A 17,407-nucleotide genomic window follows, 5' to 3' on the forward strand; every position below is an offset into this window, starting at 1 on the left:
ATTGACAAGGACATATATTCTCCAGTGTTCAAAGATGTTTGTCTTTTTCCAGACTACAGCTGTACATAAATTGAACCTTTGATCTTTCTATGCACAATATTTTTATTCAAGGGGCTGTTTGAATAAAATATTGGTTTGTGACCCCTTTTGCTTTACCCTGTTTTTTTCTGTTTCCCTGCTTTCTCTTTCTGATGGATAGTGGCAAACAAAATGGGCAAGTATATTCTTGTTGCTCAATTTCCTTCTGTTTACTGCAGTTGATATTTTTTCACTTGTATTTCTATTCCTACTGGACATTCTCCTCTGTATTCCTCATCTCAGGATTTTTCCCATTTTCATTGGGTACCATACCAATAGAAAGGAGAAAAAATAAAAAAAGTAAAGTGTTTTTCTGTTTTCATACACATTGTAGTATGTTGTGAATCTCTAATCTTTGCTCATCCGGTCCTAGTGTTCAGTGACAACAGCTTTTAAAGCCATTATTTTCAGTAGCATTGAAAGTGATGTTTACATAGATGAGTTGTGTTTTTTTTTTTAATCTTTATTGCTGAAAATACTAGAAACATTTTCCTTCATGTTCTAACAACTCTTTGTCTCAAATATTTCTTTGTATCAGATTGTAATTCTAATGAAAGCATCCAATACATTTACATGATAATTAAATGTCACCTCTAATTAGGTTGTTAGATACATTATTGTTGTCAGGTGTGCATTGTATATAATATTCAAATAATTTCATCCTACGCTGTAACATACTGAGAAATATAAAGTATATTAGTAGGGGAATGTTGCAAAAGGAACATTTCCTTCTTTCATAGATGCATGCAAAAGCTAGTCAAGTGTTTGAGAAGGGAAATGATGGTGATAAATCATTTACTTATTTAATGTTTTCTCTTCATCTTTGTAGATTCAGAAACACTGAAGCTTGATCATTTTGATGAAGTTGGCTATACTTTTTTAGCACCAAGGTTGGTTTATTTCCCAGTAGTAAGTGTTATTTCAGCAGTAAATAGGAATTTGATCAGGTTAATGACATTTACAAAATATGGGCTTAACCAATAAATATTTTGGAAAAAATAAATAATAATAATAATGAAAAAGAGCAATTACTAAATTCATGTTTTCAAAAATAACTCTTTTCTTTGTGCTAGAGTGTTAATAGCATCATCAGGCTCTGATTCATTTTTTGTGTTTATCAAAGAGAGCTGTAAAATCTGACATATCCTATTTTACTGATGTCTTTCATGGAAATCCTATACACATCTGTACATTTCTTGCAGCTGTCTTTCAAGATTTTATTGCCTTGTAACCTAGCTTCTCATCTGTAAAATAGCTAATGTAGTAATTACCTTGAAATCTTATTTTTTTTTAAGTTGAAGAGTTTCAAAGCTCTCTATCACTTAAGAATGAACTATTTTTTCATTCACTGAACACACATATTGACTGAGTCATTGAAAAATTGATCAAGTCAGTTCATTAGTTCCCTGTTCTTTCATGTGAAATTGTGTGGTCCTGGTTGTCCTTGGAAAATTGTGTTTGCAAGGGAAATATAGTAAGATAAATAGCTCTGAAAAATAATTTCCTTTAAGTTAGTTATGATAAATAACAGAAATGCTGTACCACAAAGATGAGTCAAAAATTAGTCCATTCCTTTTTTATCTTATAAATTTCTGTATCCTTTTAAGTTCAGACAGTTCTATTGATTCATCTGTAAGACATAGTCTTCTATCTTCAAATGTACTCTCGTCATTAACTGTTTAATTAATTTTTCTGAAGGACTGATGTTATTTATGATCAGTTGTACCCACTAGCAGTTTCCAACATGTCACTAGTTGTTAAACTGATCTATATGGAAAAGGCCTGTCTGATATGGACCTCTGCTTAAATGTGAACATTGGTATAGTACAGCAAATTATGCCTATAGTCTTTCAGGATTATGGTAAAGTAAGTAAAGAGTTATAAGATAGGTTAATATGATATTCAAACAGATTTCTGTTGTTCATAAAGTTAATTTAATAAAGTTCAGTTAAAAAGAGAGCTCCTGGCTTTAATGCTGAATATTCTTTACATTTTAATTACAGCTGTCTAATGCCACTCGCCATCTAATATTTGCCTTCAAAATGCTCAGTGACTTTTATTGTGCGAATTTTTATTCAGTGAATTGCCCACTGATATACTGCTTTGCATTATATAAACGACTATAGTTTACTGTTAATCTGTTTTGCATATGTCAAAACAAAGAGCATTTATATGTGTATAGGGTGTGTACTCTATTAAAATTGCCTTTAAGACTTCTCAGAAATTAGGATCTTATCCCATAAATCCAGCCTTAGTTGAACATGAAGTGACAATTTCTCCTACAGCAGTCCAAATACTTTCCAGTACAGTTTAACCCAGCAGGCGTCTAATTTCCCTGGGCATTTTCTTATTTATTTTACAGACTCTATGGTCTCCTAACTTCATGGCCTACACAAGTCCAGAGTGTTTTTTCTGAGAATCTGTGCCCAATCTCATGCATGCAGCTTTGTCATAATTCACATCTAGGCAGGCACTTGAACCCTTGATTTCCTGTATATTCCTGAAATATTGAATATGATCAGGACTATTGTTAAAGTCATATTGACTGTGTAAGTGACATAGTCAACCACCTCACAGTAGTGGCACAATACTGCTTTCACTTTCACATTGCTGATTCATATTTGTCTGCTTCAGAAACGTGAAACACATCTTAGAAGACTGATGTTTTGTTGTTTTTCAGAGAATACTGTAGTGATGTAAAGAAATCAGAAAACAACACTGAATTTTTATTAAATTTCAATGAGTTTATTGATAGAAATACTCCAAACAGTCCGTCATGTAAGTACTCTTCTCAATCCTCTGATTTTTTCCCCCCTTTAGGAAAATACTTACTCATAAATGAGAATTAATCAAAATGAAAGCTTTCACGCCCAAATCACACGTTGTTTTTTATCTTCACTGTTATTTATTATTTTTTAAATAGAAATACATCTAGTGTTGAATTTTTCTACGCAAGACAGATTGTAGTCTGGAGTTTTCTGGGTTCATTTAAGAATGATAATGATTGCAGGGCATAATGCATCCAGTGTTTTACATGCTTCCCTTCAACCTTATGTTTTGGCAGCAACCAACTACTGGCTTGTTCTTGTGCACTCCAAGTATTTTGAATTGATATTTTTTTCTCTTGAGATAATCAGCCAAAGTATATCTCAAGAAGACTTAAAATTCTTGTAATGAAACCATCAGTCGGTTTTCTTGTCAGCTTATATAACTAAAGAAAAAATTCTGAGAACAAATAGAACCAGAATAAAAGATGAGAAAGGTCTTTCACAGATTGGTTAAAGAGATTTCTCTTAGGCTTGAATTGTTTAAGATCATAGATGGATGTAACTGCTGCAGTGGCGAGCACTGGGCTTTAGGATGGTACTCATATTTAAATTTGGCCTTAAACTCCATTTAGAATAAATGAGGAGTTAGGCATTTTGAACAAACCACCAGGAATGCATTAAAGTCTTGTTTTTGTGAAAAATTAATGTTTGGATTTGCTTACTTAACATTAATATTTATAAATAATTGGAATAAATACTTTTTTATTCTTGCTTTAGCCAAGACTTTATAACATGTTGCTTTCTGGGGTAGCTGGTCAGTTTGAGGTGGGGTCCTTGTAGCTTTCATCTAGAAAAACATACATAAGAACTTTTGGCTGAACTATGTAACTGAAGGAATGTGCCCTTAGATACGAAATCTTCTCAAAGTGAAGCTGCCTTGAAAAGCTGTTTGTGTGTGTGTGTGTTGTTTTTTTCTTCTTAAATAGGGTGATCTTATTCACTTATATCACTGACTGAAATTTTACTTGAGTGTTTTGACTCAGTCTCAGAAGTGAACTCTAGTTTAATGCTCACTAGTTATATAAGCTAATATTGAGGGCATATTTAATGATATTATAGTATACACCAGGATATACAACAATACACATAAGTAATTAAGCCAAAATGTTACCAAATCATTGGTATATTTCATTTTGGAATCGATAATAAAAATCACATTTTCCTTCTTTTTCTTATAATTAAAATACTTAAAAAATACTGTTCTGTATAAGTAAGCAAACAGTGTTGACTGAAGGAAATATCCTCAGCTAGAAATGTTTCTCAGAAGCAATAACTAATACAATCCCTAAATTGAAAAAAAAATATATAAATTTAATGTCTCTATATATTAATAGTTACCCTGAGTTTAATTGACTAATCTTGTCCAACTTGAGCCTGTTATAAGTTAGCCAGGAAGTAAGACAGCTACCTCTGTCATTACTAAGTGGACAGTAAGAGTAATTCACCCTCCTTGTTGGAAACATCTGCTTATGTAAGCAAGTGTCACTTTGTGGAGATGTGTGGAGTACATGAGAATCCCAAATAAAAATGCATCCAGAAAAATATGAGTCTATTAGGAGAAATTAATATCACTTGGGGAAACATATTCTAATATTTGTATTCAGATAGCATTTTGATTTAATTTCTAGTAAAATGTGGATGCAGCAAGGGGTCCAACGGCAGTACCCTTGTTTACATTACATAGTATACCATGATAGTGTGCAAGTGAATACAGGAAGTGAATCTGTGGCATTAGATGCAGTTTAGCAGGTTTACCTAGCCAAGCCATGTAAACATATTTAATTAGAATTAAATATGTATTAAAAAGATATGAGAGAGTGCTTCCTGCTGGTAGATCAGAGCTGCTGGCTCTACGCATAGCATGTCTACAAATTCAGGCCACAGTGGGAAAAAGCCTTTTGGCTAAAGCTTATGGAGTTTCTCAATACCCTAATACTTAATGATCTGTTTTGTGAAAACAGGTTGAATTAGGGCATTTAAAAAAAAAAAAAAGTTTTCTTGAATCTGAAATTCAGACTGTCATGGGTCTCTGGAGCAAAACCGAAGAAAAAGTATTTTATGGATATTTTATTTTCTGAATGAATGTTCAGTATGTTCTACAAGGCTGAGTGGCCAGAGTTTTGCAGAATTCAAAGCTGCAGATTCCAGTCATAACTCTAACACTACTTTGCTATGTGACATTAAAAACCAAGCACCAGATTTTCCCTCTACACTTGTAATTACACTATAGCCCAGTTTAATTTTCCATTAAAAAGAAAGTGATAAAGTCTGTATTAAAGTGTGTGCTTCAGTTGAACATTCCTAGAAGCTACTTTTAAAAAGTATTTTTAGTATTGAAAAAGATGCTTGAGAAGCACTGACTTCAAGTCACCTTTTCAATGATATTTAAAAATGACATACCCATCTAAGCCACTAATTCAAAAGAAGACAAATAGGTGTGTGTTTGTTTTTGTGAGAGTTTGGGACTTAAATGATTGAAATATTTATATTGTAGTTGAATTATCTCAATTTTTGTAACATGTAAGAGTAAGTACTCAGTAAAATTTAAATGTCGTTTAATTGTGTGCAACTTCTTTAGAACTTCTTTAGAACTGACATAAAAATGTTTGAATGAAAATGTGTTTTAAAATTAAGTTAATTTCCAAATATAACACAGGGCCTTGCAAAGTTGAGACTTGGTGCCTTAAACAACTTGCTTAATCTTTTGCTGCAAAGACAGTTTTTTAGGATAGAACAAAGCAAAAACTGAAGTGAACACAGGAGTTTCAGAACAGTCTGTTTAACAAGGATTACTTGATGTAACTTGAAGTTAGACAGAATGTATAATAAAAATAGCCTAATTTTGCTGGTAGTAGCATCTGGACAATTGGAATTGGACAATTGGAATCTGGACAATTGGAATTTCATTTTAGCAGTTTAAGCCCCATGTCATATGGTTTCAGATGAGTGTTTTGACTCTTTTGCTAGGTAATACTGATATGGTCATTAGAGTTTTGCTGGATGCAGGATTTACAACTGAACTAGCCCAAAATTATTGGAGTAAGCTGTATCTGTAAGTATTTTTGTTACTTGCTTTTTTTTTTGTTTGTTTGTTTGTTTTAAATGAATTTCAAAGCCTGAAAAATAAACACTTTCTTAATGATTTGGTAATAATGTAATATATATGTGTGTATATATACAGATATACAGTTAATCTTTACATGGGATAGATATTTAATTCACAATTATGCACTTAAATGGCAACCCTTGGCATAGGAACTTAAGATTTACGTTAGTTTTGATTTTAAAACTCCTGTTTACAGGGATGGAGTTGCTGCACAATTTGTTGTTACAGATGGTGGAATTACCAGAGTGTTTCCCAAAAGGTAAGAATATTATAAAATAGTGTAATATGATAATGAAAAGCAACTTTACATACTGTCTAAATCTGCACTGGTAACTATAAAACAAACGGGATGTCTTGTTTTTCTTTGATTTTATCTATCTTCCTGCTTGAAACTGATCTTTAACATATTATTTCCATAGCAGGTGGTGTAATATAGGTTTCTAATCAGTATAGAGGAGCAGTAAAAGGAGTGCCTTTGTGCTGGTGGTGGGGCCATGTTAATCCCTCATTACTCCTAAGCATTTGGTTGTTTGGCAGGCTGGCAGACAGAAAATCAATAAAGTAGTAGGTGATTTTTTTTAGACTAGTAGGAGCAGACCAAGTGATCCAGGGCCTTTAAAAGAGAAAAATGTATCATTACCAGAGAGCAAAAAGAGAATGTTGAAGTTGAATCATATAATCAACTAAAAACTACCTTCAGTGATCAGGAGTAGTGAGGGTACCAGTACAGACATATTAAGTGGCAAATTTATCTGATTGTTTAGGTTATTCTTTTTCCCCAAAATGGGAGAATGCCAGTGGTTTTTACTTCCCAAAACAGTGTTTTGTTTGTTTTTTGGTTGTTTGTTTTCATGTTATTAATGTCATGAGAGAATAGGATAGTGTTTTCTTAAGAGATAACATGTGGTAAGGTTTGTTTATGTTTTGTTGTAAATAACGCAGTAATATTTATCTCGGTATATCTAAAAATGAGGAGACAAGATCCATGCTGTTCCTAGAATACTTTTTTTTTTCTAAAAGTTTTGTTTTACTAATGGCACCTGGCACTTAACCAGCTAAAGCTAACAAAGTCTGAGGATTATATAAGTGAATCTCACATTATTTCCAACTATAAAACATTAAACCAAACCAAAACAAAAAAGAAAACCTGTGCAGCATATCTTTCATGAGATGATAACCATCTTTTTTATTATTTTTTCATGATTAGGGCAGGAGAAGATTGGTTGGAAAATGCTGAAACTTACGAAGTCAGCTTCTATAAACGGAGTTTAGATAATGACAACTACATTTTCACAGCTCCGTACTACAACAGTAAGTCATCACTGTTTTGAAATTTTGGAGCTAGCTAGCCTAATGTAAGTATATTTCTGGAAGTTTCCAATACCAGTTGAGCTCACCAACAAAGGTTTCAAGTCTGACACTTCAAAAGGAAAGAAGTATTGGGACATCACCTATTGTTAAGGGAAAGGTAGCTGGGAATGCACCAAGGACATAATAATTTTTAATCTACTTTGTTGGCCATGTTTGTCAATAATTAACAAAGCTGAGAAGATATGCAAAGTATTTGCTCTTGTTTATTATACTGGAAGAGTATTTTCTGAAGACGCTTTGGAAGAATTATTTAAAAGGAAGTCAAAGAATATTGCACTCAAGAGAATAAGACTACTTTAAAAAAACTTATTTGAGCTGAATTCTGTGTATTTCTTCAGCAGTGAACCTAATTTGGCAGAGCAGGTACAAGGGTCCACAGCTCTACCCACTGCACTGCAGCTTAGTTTAAAGTTTTGCTTTTGAATTCTATTTCAAATAACTATTACTCACCAAAGCAGTTTATATTAAATACTGTGATATTTAAAACCTGTATGTGCACAATAGTAAGTGCTCGTTACTGATGTGAGCAGCATTAACCTTGCCAAGCTCATCTAAAAGCAGATGCTACCACAAATGACATAGTTCCCTCTTAAACATATGGGATCTTTTATTGCTGTTATTTCATATGCATTTATTACATCTTTTCTCAATAAAATATTAACAAGGTAATTAAATAAATTCTTTGAAGCCTTTGTTGTTCCTTAAAGAGCTCCAGGGAATGTATTTTTAACTTGCTTTTTCATACTAAGCAGTGTTGAAAACAGGCTGAAGTCTGTCAAAGTAGTAATTGTCAGTTATTGAGTGGTGTTAGTATACTCTGTATTGAAAAATACAGACAACAACAGGATAAAATCTTTGGCTCTGATCCTAGTTTTAACAGTGTGTAAAGTTATTCATGCCTGTTTGCAGAAAAAAAGGCTACAGTAACTTTATGAAGAGACCACATACAAAATGTGAATGAAGAGAAGTAAGCAAAACTATTTCTCTTAGTCATCTAGGTGTTAGATCTGAGCTATTACAGGTGATAAATAAAGAAGTACAACTAGGTTTTCAAATAAGCATTCTTGGAATGATTCTGGGTATTTGAACAATCATTAATTTCAGTTACAGAGGAAGAGACTTTTATCTCACCCTTTTTCTTTTTTTTTTCCCCCTCCTTCTATACTCTCAGAAAGTGGTGCCAATAGCTATGAAACAGGTATTATGGTAAGCAAGGCTGTGGAAATAACAATTAACGGGAAACTTCTGAAACCTGCAGGTAAGATAGAATGGAGCTAAAACTCTAAATACAGGTCTTACTTTGTTGTTGCTAAACAGTGAATGAGAAATTTAATTGAGATTTCAAAGGAGCTTCAGTTTATATAATATTTTTTTCCTTTAAGACTTTTAATCTTAGTAGTGGAAATCAAGGCAGCAATCTGGCTGTGTTTGAGTAAGACTAGTTAATTTATTAGTCTCATGAAGGATGTTGGTGGTCAGACAACAGAGCAAAACTCATATTTTATCCTTTTGCAGTTTAATAATTTAGATGTTATTATAATTTTCCTCCTTTTTAGGATTCTACAGTTACCTTTTTTTTCTTTTGCATTTTACTAAAAAAGACTTTCATGTATTTCTTGTTAGTTGTTGGAATAAAAATTGATGCAACCAGATGGATGGAAAATTTCACAAAAACCACAATCAAGAGCCTGGTAAGCAATTGTCCAAGTCTTTTTTTGAACTTTATGTTCATTTCTCAAAGCTTCAGATGCAAATAGGTCTAACAGCCTTTTGTGCCAGAGTCACACTGATGCATAGATGCCAAGTAGTTGTGGTATTTAAATCATTCAAATGCACAAAATAAATCTATGTTGAAACAGGCTGCATTTTGCGCGTCTTGCTTTCATAATTATAGAACATGGATAAAGACCAAAAAAAATGACATATTGTAGCCTGTAGGCTGCCTACTAAGATCATGCTGTAGTAGTGAATAAAATCTACAAAGAATTTCTTCAAAAAAATATGAAAAAAGTGAATTTATTTTTATTTAATATGGAGGGTGTGTAAGCAGTGACTAGTAAGGATTTATACTGCAATCAACATCACAGCATTTTAGCAGAAATTAATGAAATACTCACTTAGCCCTTTTACTTCTAACATATAGTCATAGAATTATGTTTAGGTATAAATGAGAAGAAGAAAAAGGTAAAGGTAAAGGAAAAACTAAATCATTATGTAGTACGTTGGGAAAGGGGAGACACACAATGGAAACAATTACGGAACAACTGGATAAGGCAGTGTTGCTTGATTGTTTGTATATTAAGGGAATTGGTAACTATGGTCATTGTAGGTATTAGAGCTAGGTAAATGCATTGCTTAAAATGTCAGAGCTAAGGAAAAAAATGAAAAAGAGAGAAATTTATTTGAAATGAATGACTGCAGCATTATGGTAATTATTTTGCTCCGGATATAATGCGTGGAAACAGTTATGTGTGTATATTCACACATATTGCAAGAAAAAGAGAGAAACATGCTAATAATCAAAGCTAAATAGAGGTGGTGGGCTTCCCTTATCACATATGATTACCATACTTTGAGATTGGTGAAGCTTTGCAATCAAAAAGATACTTGGTAAATGTTTTCTAGGCTTTCTTTATACACTCAAAATACATGCAAATGCACATGTCTTTTCTCTTTTACTTTATACCTGAAATCTTGGTAAGTCTCCCCCTCCCCCCCCCCCCAAAGGTAGGTTAATATACAGATATTGAAAATCACATCATTTGTTCATGTCTTGATTGACAAATATCAATGAAAAATACTGTTTCTTTTGAAACACTTTTTTTGTGAAGAAACATTTTTTGTGAAGATTACTATACTTCTGTTTTTTAGTGCAACAGTGAAATCTGTGGCTGTGAAAGAAACAGTATGGTAAGAATATATTCAGTTTATGAATATCTGTTATTGAAAAAATGACTAATTTTCTCTAGATTTATCTAGACCATTATTCTATCATGTTATTATTTGAGGATTAATATTTTGAAAACTTAGCCATTTGTGAAAATTAGAAGTAGAGAGAGTAAAAGAGGGAATAAAAGTCAGGTGAAGTGTTTGTTTCAAGAATCATTACAGTAAGATTATGAGTAAGATTATGAGAACTAGAGGGAAAAAGAAAAACAACAGAGTAAGACCAAGAGAGAATGAAATGTAGAAAAATGTGAAAAAGATAACTTTCAAAGCACAAGGTAATCCTGAAAAAATTGAATAATTTAAAAAAAAAAAAAGAAAGAAAACTAGAAGAGTACCTTAGAAAAAGGTAAATGCAAAGTGAAAAGTACCAGAGTACGTGATGTACCCTTCAACAACCATTAGTTATCCTCCCTTCCTCTGTTTCCTGACTGTTCAGAATTTGGGTATCACATAGCTCTGCTGGCACGCAGGAGAGTACAATTTCAGCAGCTATCACAGTATCAGATTCTGCCATGTGCTTAAAAGCTTTCTCTGCTCAGGTCTTCTGCAAGTTTTTTTGTGGAGTTTGAAGAATGTTAAAAGCAGGAGTTATAACAATAATGGTAATCTGGGAGTCTATTTGGCCTCACTGCTATCTCCTCAATCTCTGATTACAAGGATCTTTTACAAAGTACAAAGCATAGGGAACCAGTGGTCTTCCCAGTCCTGCACCTGACACCTGGAAGAAACTCACCGGGCAAGCTTGAAACATATAGAAATGTGAAAATAACCATGAATAGCAAGACTGCCTTTAGGACCTTTACCATTGGAAGCTGCAAATTGTAAAGGACTTTAAACATGGCTTGAAAGCATATCAGAAGTTGTAGCCCCTTATTATGAGTGAAGATTCAGTTATCATCCAATTTCATAAGGATATAGCACTCTTACAGCTACCAAAAGATTGAGTAAATAAGAATTTACAAAACAACTTTTATGAAATTAAGCCACAAATAAGCCTTTAATCTCCACAAACTTTTATAGTACTGATAATGCTACTTATTTTAGCATAGTATTGGCCCTTGGCTATGGGGTTGTGATTTAGCCTCATAGATTGGAAGATATTTCTGAAGTGTTGAATAAAAAAAATAATTTCTCACAGTTTTCTCTTGGCAAATTCTACAAAACTTATTTTACTTTTTTATAATAGCATGTGGATTGTGTTATCCTTGATGATGGTGGATTTCTTTTGATGTCAAATCGGGATGAATATACTCAACAGGTATGTTTATTTTTAAGTACAGTTTTTAACAACATAATTGTTTACTTTTTCATAAGAAAACTACTTGGAAGTACTTTCATTTAACTCTATACATTCTACTTCATCAGATTGGAAGATTCTTTGGTGAAATTGACCCTGGCCTGATGCGAAACCTAATTAATATGTCCCTCTATGCCTTTAACAAGTCGTATGACTATCAATCGGTCTGTGATCCTGAAGAAGAACCAAAGCAAGGAGCTGGAATTCGTTCAGCATACGTGGTCAGTAGTCTCTCATGAGGTTACTGGCATTCCTTTAAAAGCATGCAGGTGTATATACAAATCACATAATCTTTGTTCTTTTTATTTTTTTATTTTTTTTCCCCAGCCTACAATAACAGATATTTTGCATCTAGGATGGTGGGCTTCGGCAGCTGCCTGGTAAGTACAAGTGTGTAGGAAATCTGTATGTCAAAACTGGAATTCTTCAGTAGTTTAAGACTATTAGTCTTCCCCCCCCCCCCAGCCCCCCCCCCCCCGCAAACAAAAACAAAACCTCTGAATCCTTAGTTTTTGTCATTACTTGAGGTGAAAATTCTTATTTCTCCAAACTCCTTTGAACATTCAGTGATCTGTTAACAGTCAAATTCAAAACTGCTCTTGCCAGGTTTTGTGACTGTGTGCTCTGACTCTACAGACAGCTTCAGCAAGTAAACTGGGATTAATAGTCTGATTGGTAGCTGTGAAGGTTCAGATGAAAGGCTAAGCGGGCCTACGGGGAAGGAAACTTTATCAGGAAGTTTAGTGATAGGACAAGGGGAATGGCTTTAAACTAAAAAAGGGGAGGTTTAGATTAGATATTAAGAAGACATTCATTAGTTTAAGAGGTTGGTGAGGCGCTGGAACAGGTTGCCCAGAGAAGCTGTGGATGCCCCATCCCTGGAACTGTTCAATGCCAGGCTGGATGGGGCTTTCGGCAATCTGGTGAGTGGGATGTGTCCCTGCCAATGGTAGGGGGTTGGAATTAGATGATCTTTAAAGTCATTTCCAACCCAAACAATTTTATGAAATTATATTCAGAATTATTGGTCATTTTCAAAAGCCATGTAGACAACACTATCAGCTACTACCCCCACACCAAACTGGGGTAAACTGCTGGGGCTGATGTCATTTTTACACTGGTGTTAATTGCGCTCGTGGAGACTCTCTCTTCATTTTTGTAAAGTTTCGTGATACTTATTTTTTAGAGTAATTACCAAGCTGGAATAAATTACCTATTTTGTGGAGTTAAGAGTTAAAATATATAGCAGCTGAACAAACATAGTCATTTTCTCACAGCTAGCATTGTGAAGATTATATGTTGTTTTTTATTGTTGGTTACATTTTGTTAACAGCAACAGCTAAAATCTTGGTTTTCTTGGACAACAGCAAACCTCAAAAACTGGAGATGGGCAGTAATCCAGAAGAGAAACTTGAGCTCTTCACAAACAGAGAAACTTTAGTGTATCAATGTTCAGATCAGACTTGCTGGTCTGGACTCAATTTAGACCTGAGGTTTATTTCGTGTGATGTTTAACTTGAAAGTACCACATGAAAGTTCTTTCTGTGGACATGTTTTTAATGGAATCTAGGTCAGGAGCAGGCAGAGAAAGCCATTAAGCAAGCAAAGTGAAAAGCGCTGACCAAAAATGGATTCAGTGAGGCACCTGGCAAAAGGAAACTTGGAGAAATAAGAGAAAGCAGGTTGAAGAAAACTATAATGTTTCAGGCAATAATGTGAGATAGAAGAGTGATAATTTTCAAAAATGTATGTGGGATACATCAGCATTTAGTTAAGACAATATGTATTGTTTCTCCTTCATGTTTTTTAACTCAGACTTTGCCATATTTCCAGGCTGCCTTTTTCACTCATTCCCTGTAAATTCTGTGCCCCCTTATGAAGGGCTGCATGAGGATTACTGTTTTCAGTCAGCAAATTCTATCACTGTTGAACGGTATTAGGTCTCTTACCATCCATGACAGTTGGTACGCTGTCCATCTGATGATGATTCAAGGCAGAAAGGTGTGGAAGTGAACCCAGAGCTCCTTCAAGCGCTACCTTGACTGGAAAGATGACAGGCAGAGTCAGTTTTGCGACACGTAGATCACAGTGGCTTAGGAGAAAAGGAAAAAAAATCCTAGAGGTTGAATAAAATTATACAGTCCCTTCCTGCTGCAGAACAGGCATTGTAATAATGTGATAAGGAAAGATCAGGTCACGTTTGTAGTTAGAAGCAATCCTAAAACATAACAACAGAAAGCTACAATTTTAAGGTTTATGTAGAAGCAGTGAGACAAGGAATGTAACTCGATTCCTGTTTTGGTAGGTGAGTAGAGGAGAACAGGGCGAACTGGCTAGCCAGTACTTGCTTCAAGTAAATAACATTGGAAAAATGTTACCATGAGGGAAGAAAAATAATTTTGAAATAAGTAGAGCTTTTTAAACCTAAGTGTTTTGGCATCATCTAGGATGAAAATATATTCCATACCTCAAGAGCATGAATGAAGATGATTTTAAAAGTCAATGGTTGCAGTCATTTTTGTAATATACTTGTTATGTGCCGGTGTTCATCTCCTTCTCAGCAATTTAATGAGCCTTAATTAGTGTAAAGTATCTAATTCAGGAGCATTTTCCCAGGGTAGGGTGGGGGTGGGAAGTTCAGAAGTTCTTGTTGGTTTGAGTGCTGGAGGAACACCACCATGCCTCTTCCGCCTCCTGCACAGAGATAAAAGGAAGGCATGGATGGCATGATAATGTTTCCATTATGTGAGTTATGGGCGTAAATGATAGTAAATTTCAACAGTGGAATAAAAGATTATTGTGAAAGAAGACATGAGAGAAACTGGAAGGAGTAAAACTGTAAAATTTAAAAAAACACAGCTTTAATAACTGGTAAAAGTATAATTATCTGTGATAATTCTGCTATTAATTACTCTTGTTTGAGTAATTTTTAAGGACCCAGTAAAACACAAAGAAGACAAAAAAACTTTTAATTAATATATATTGTCTTTCTGTGTTCAGGTCTATCTTACAGCAGCTGTTTTTGAGCTTGACTTTCCCACGTTTCCTTGAGGCAGGTAAGTCAAGAGAATGTTAGAGAGTCAACTTTGACTGAAACAGAAGGTAAGAATCTAGGCTGGGAGCCATATTTGGATCTCCCCATTCTGTTCACAACTTTTAAAATGTCATTATTTATTTATTTATTTTACTCTTTCTGGCAGCTGATATGGAAGATGATGATTTCTCTGCTGCCCTGCCTAAAACAAGTTGCATCACTGAGCAAACTCAGTATTTCTTTGAAAATGATGATAAATCTTTTATTGGTATTGTAGACTGTATAAACTGTTCAAGGTAAGTCTTCTTCAATATTAGTAATAGCTTTTGAATATTCATTTTTTATACAAAAGATAATGACACCCTTACAAGAACAAAAATGTATTTTGGATTAATTACGTTAAGCTCACATAAGCAAAGTAGAGAAGTATACAGGCTGATAAATTGCATTCTTTTTGTATTTGTTTAGAATGAATTTTAATTGTAATAGTTGAATTATCATAGAAACATTTTACTCAAATTTTTGTTTAATAGTCTATATACTATGTGAAAATAGATCTTGTATTTCTGTTCCTATTGTTCTTTTTTTTATTTATTTATTACATGAATTTAAGAGATTCTGTAATATTCAGAAGCAGATTATTTCCTTTAATCTGGTTATGTGTTGGAATTTATGATGGTCAAGAAGATTACACAATTTATCTTCAAATTTACCTTCTAGTCCATAGCACTGATGATTTAAGAGCTGTCATACAGTGTATTAACTTCAGTATTTATCAGGGTAATCTGAAGGTATTGTTGGAAGGCTTGGAAATATTTTGTCTTGAGTAAAAAAATAGTTGGATTTTCTAAAGGTGATTCCTTCACCCCCACGCAGAACACGTACCCTAAACATGTTTCTTTTCCATCTTACAGACAGGTTTATGTATGTTGGTTTTTGTTTGTTTGTTTGGCTGTTTGTTTTTCAGTGTTGCTAGGAGAAAAATTGGTGCTGAACTGATTTTATTTCTCAGTATAGCTACTGCTTTAGCAGCACCGAGCTGTAAAATCAATTATAGGCCTTATATGCTCTTTTCCATTTTTTTTCCTCTAATAAGTCTAGTTGAAAGAGGGAACCATGTAAATGTCAAAAAGATTACAAAATTTGTTATAAATGTTTCTTACTGTTCATTAATAGAAAAGATGAACAGTAGAAGGCAGTTTGATTCTTAGAACTTGGATTACTTTTTATTCCAATCATGTGTGTCCTTCTCATATACGGTTTTCTTTGTTTCATTTAAGCATATTTCTTGGTGGCTTTTTTTCCAGACTTTATCATGCAGAGAAGATTTCAAACACCAATCTAGTATTCATTATTAGTGACAGCCAACTGCTGTGCCGCTCCTGTGATCCAAAACCACTGATGCAAGCAGAGAAGCCGGGTATCCTTTAAAATCATGTTATTTAGTTATGTAGGTTGATTTTTTGAGCTATGGAATACTGCAATATATTTGGAAAAGAATGACCTGATCATGTATATATTAGTAGCATGCTTGCCATCAGAGTACTTGAGGCAGCAGATATTTGTGGATGATACCACAAAGTGTCTGAGGCAGCAGTCAGAGAGGTAGAGAGCAAAGCTGTTTTTTGTGAGGACCTAAACAGGAATGGGCTCAGAGGAACTTAATGAAGCTTCCACAAGGCAGGTGCAAAGTCTTCCAGGACAGAATGCCATGCAACTGGACAAGCTGGGGACTGAGTGATGAGAAACAGCTTTACGGTAAAGGACTTGAGGAGAAGAAATTGAAAATCAGTTGGCAGTATGCCTAGCAATAAAGAGGGCCAGTCACATCATGGGGTATGTTAGCAGGAGTGTAGCCAGCAGGCTGGGAGAAATGATCCCTCCCATCTCATCCACACTGGTGAGACTGCATCTGGAGTGCTTTGAACGGTTTTGGACTCCCCAGTACCATACTGACATACTGGAACAAATCACAGAATCACAGAATGGTTTGGGTTGGAAGAGACCTTAAAGATCATCTAATTCCAACCTCCCCTGCCATTGGCAGGAACACGTCCCACTAGACCAGGCTGTCCAAAGCCCCATCCAACCTGGCCTGGAAAACTTTCAGGGATGGGGCATCCACAGCTTCTATGGGCAACCTGTTCCAGGACCTCACCATCCTCAGAGTAAAGAATTTCTTCTTAATATGCAATCTAAACCTACCCTTTTTTGGTTTAAAGCCATTCCCCTTTGTCCTATCACTATACCCCGTCAGAGTCCCTCCCCAGCTTTCTTGTAGGCCCCCTTTAGGTACTGGAAGGCCTCTGTAGGGCCTCTCCAGAGCCTTCCCTTCTCCAGGCTGAACAACCCCAACTTCCTCAGCTTCTCTTCATAGGAGAGGTGCTCCAGACCCTTGATTATCCTCGTGGCCGCCTCCGGACTCATTCAAATAGTTCCATGTCCTTGTGCTGGGACCCCAGAGGTGCAGTAAAGGACCGTCAAGGTCATTGGCAGCTGAAGTGCAGGACTTACAAGAGGAGCTTGAGACACCTGGGTTTGTTCAGCCTTAAGAAAAGGCAAAGGTATGTCTGTCTAGAGAAATAAGAAAAGAGGGAAACACCAAGATAAAAAAAAAAGGGTTTGGTCAGTAAAAGTTGAGTGCTACACTAATGCCTGTAACACTCAGGCAAAGCGATTGAGGCACTTAAGTGTGTGCTTACTGCCAATGAGAACTACTTACTCCTTGTGGAAATTGTTTTCCA

At 34.8% G+C, this 17,407-nt stretch overlaps 1 protein-coding gene across 8 annotated transcripts in view; it reads left to right on the top strand.

The window, feature by feature from the left end:
- The window catches only part of CACNA2D1 (calcium voltage-gated channel auxiliary subunit alpha2delta 1), a 407,082-nt gene that overhangs the window by 375,854 nt on the left and 13,821 nt on the right, over positions 1-17,407 (top strand). For all 8 annotated transcript variants that reach the window (XM_080597555.1, XM_080597556.1, XM_080597552.1 and 5 more), the window contains 14 exons: positions 908-968; positions 2,759-2,856; positions 5,874-5,958; positions 6,209-6,271; positions 7,220-7,323; positions 8,555-8,641; positions 9,007-9,074; positions 10,255-10,293; positions 11,519-11,590; positions 11,698-11,850; positions 11,957-12,009; positions 14,630-14,685; positions 14,830-14,959; positions 15,971-16,083. In XM_080597555.1, coding sequence (XP_080453681.1) covers positions 908-968; positions 2,759-2,856; positions 5,874-5,958; positions 6,209-6,271; positions 7,220-7,323; positions 8,555-8,641; positions 9,007-9,074; positions 10,255-10,293; positions 11,519-11,590; positions 11,698-11,850; positions 11,957-12,009; positions 14,630-14,685; positions 14,830-14,959; positions 15,971-16,083 — 1,182 coding nt within the window. The remainder of the gene's footprint in view (positions 1-907; positions 969-2,758; positions 2,857-5,873; positions 5,959-6,208; positions 6,272-7,219; positions 7,324-8,554; positions 8,642-9,006; positions 9,075-10,254; positions 10,294-11,518; positions 11,591-11,697; positions 11,851-11,956; positions 12,010-14,629; positions 14,686-14,829; positions 14,960-15,970; positions 16,084-17,407) is intronic.

This window comes from Anser brachyrhynchus, assembly GCF_964034855.1.
Source record: "Anser brachyrhynchus genome assembly, chromosome: 1".
Lineage (NCBI taxonomy): Eukaryota > Metazoa > Chordata > Aves > Anseriformes > Anatidae > Anser > Anser brachyrhynchus.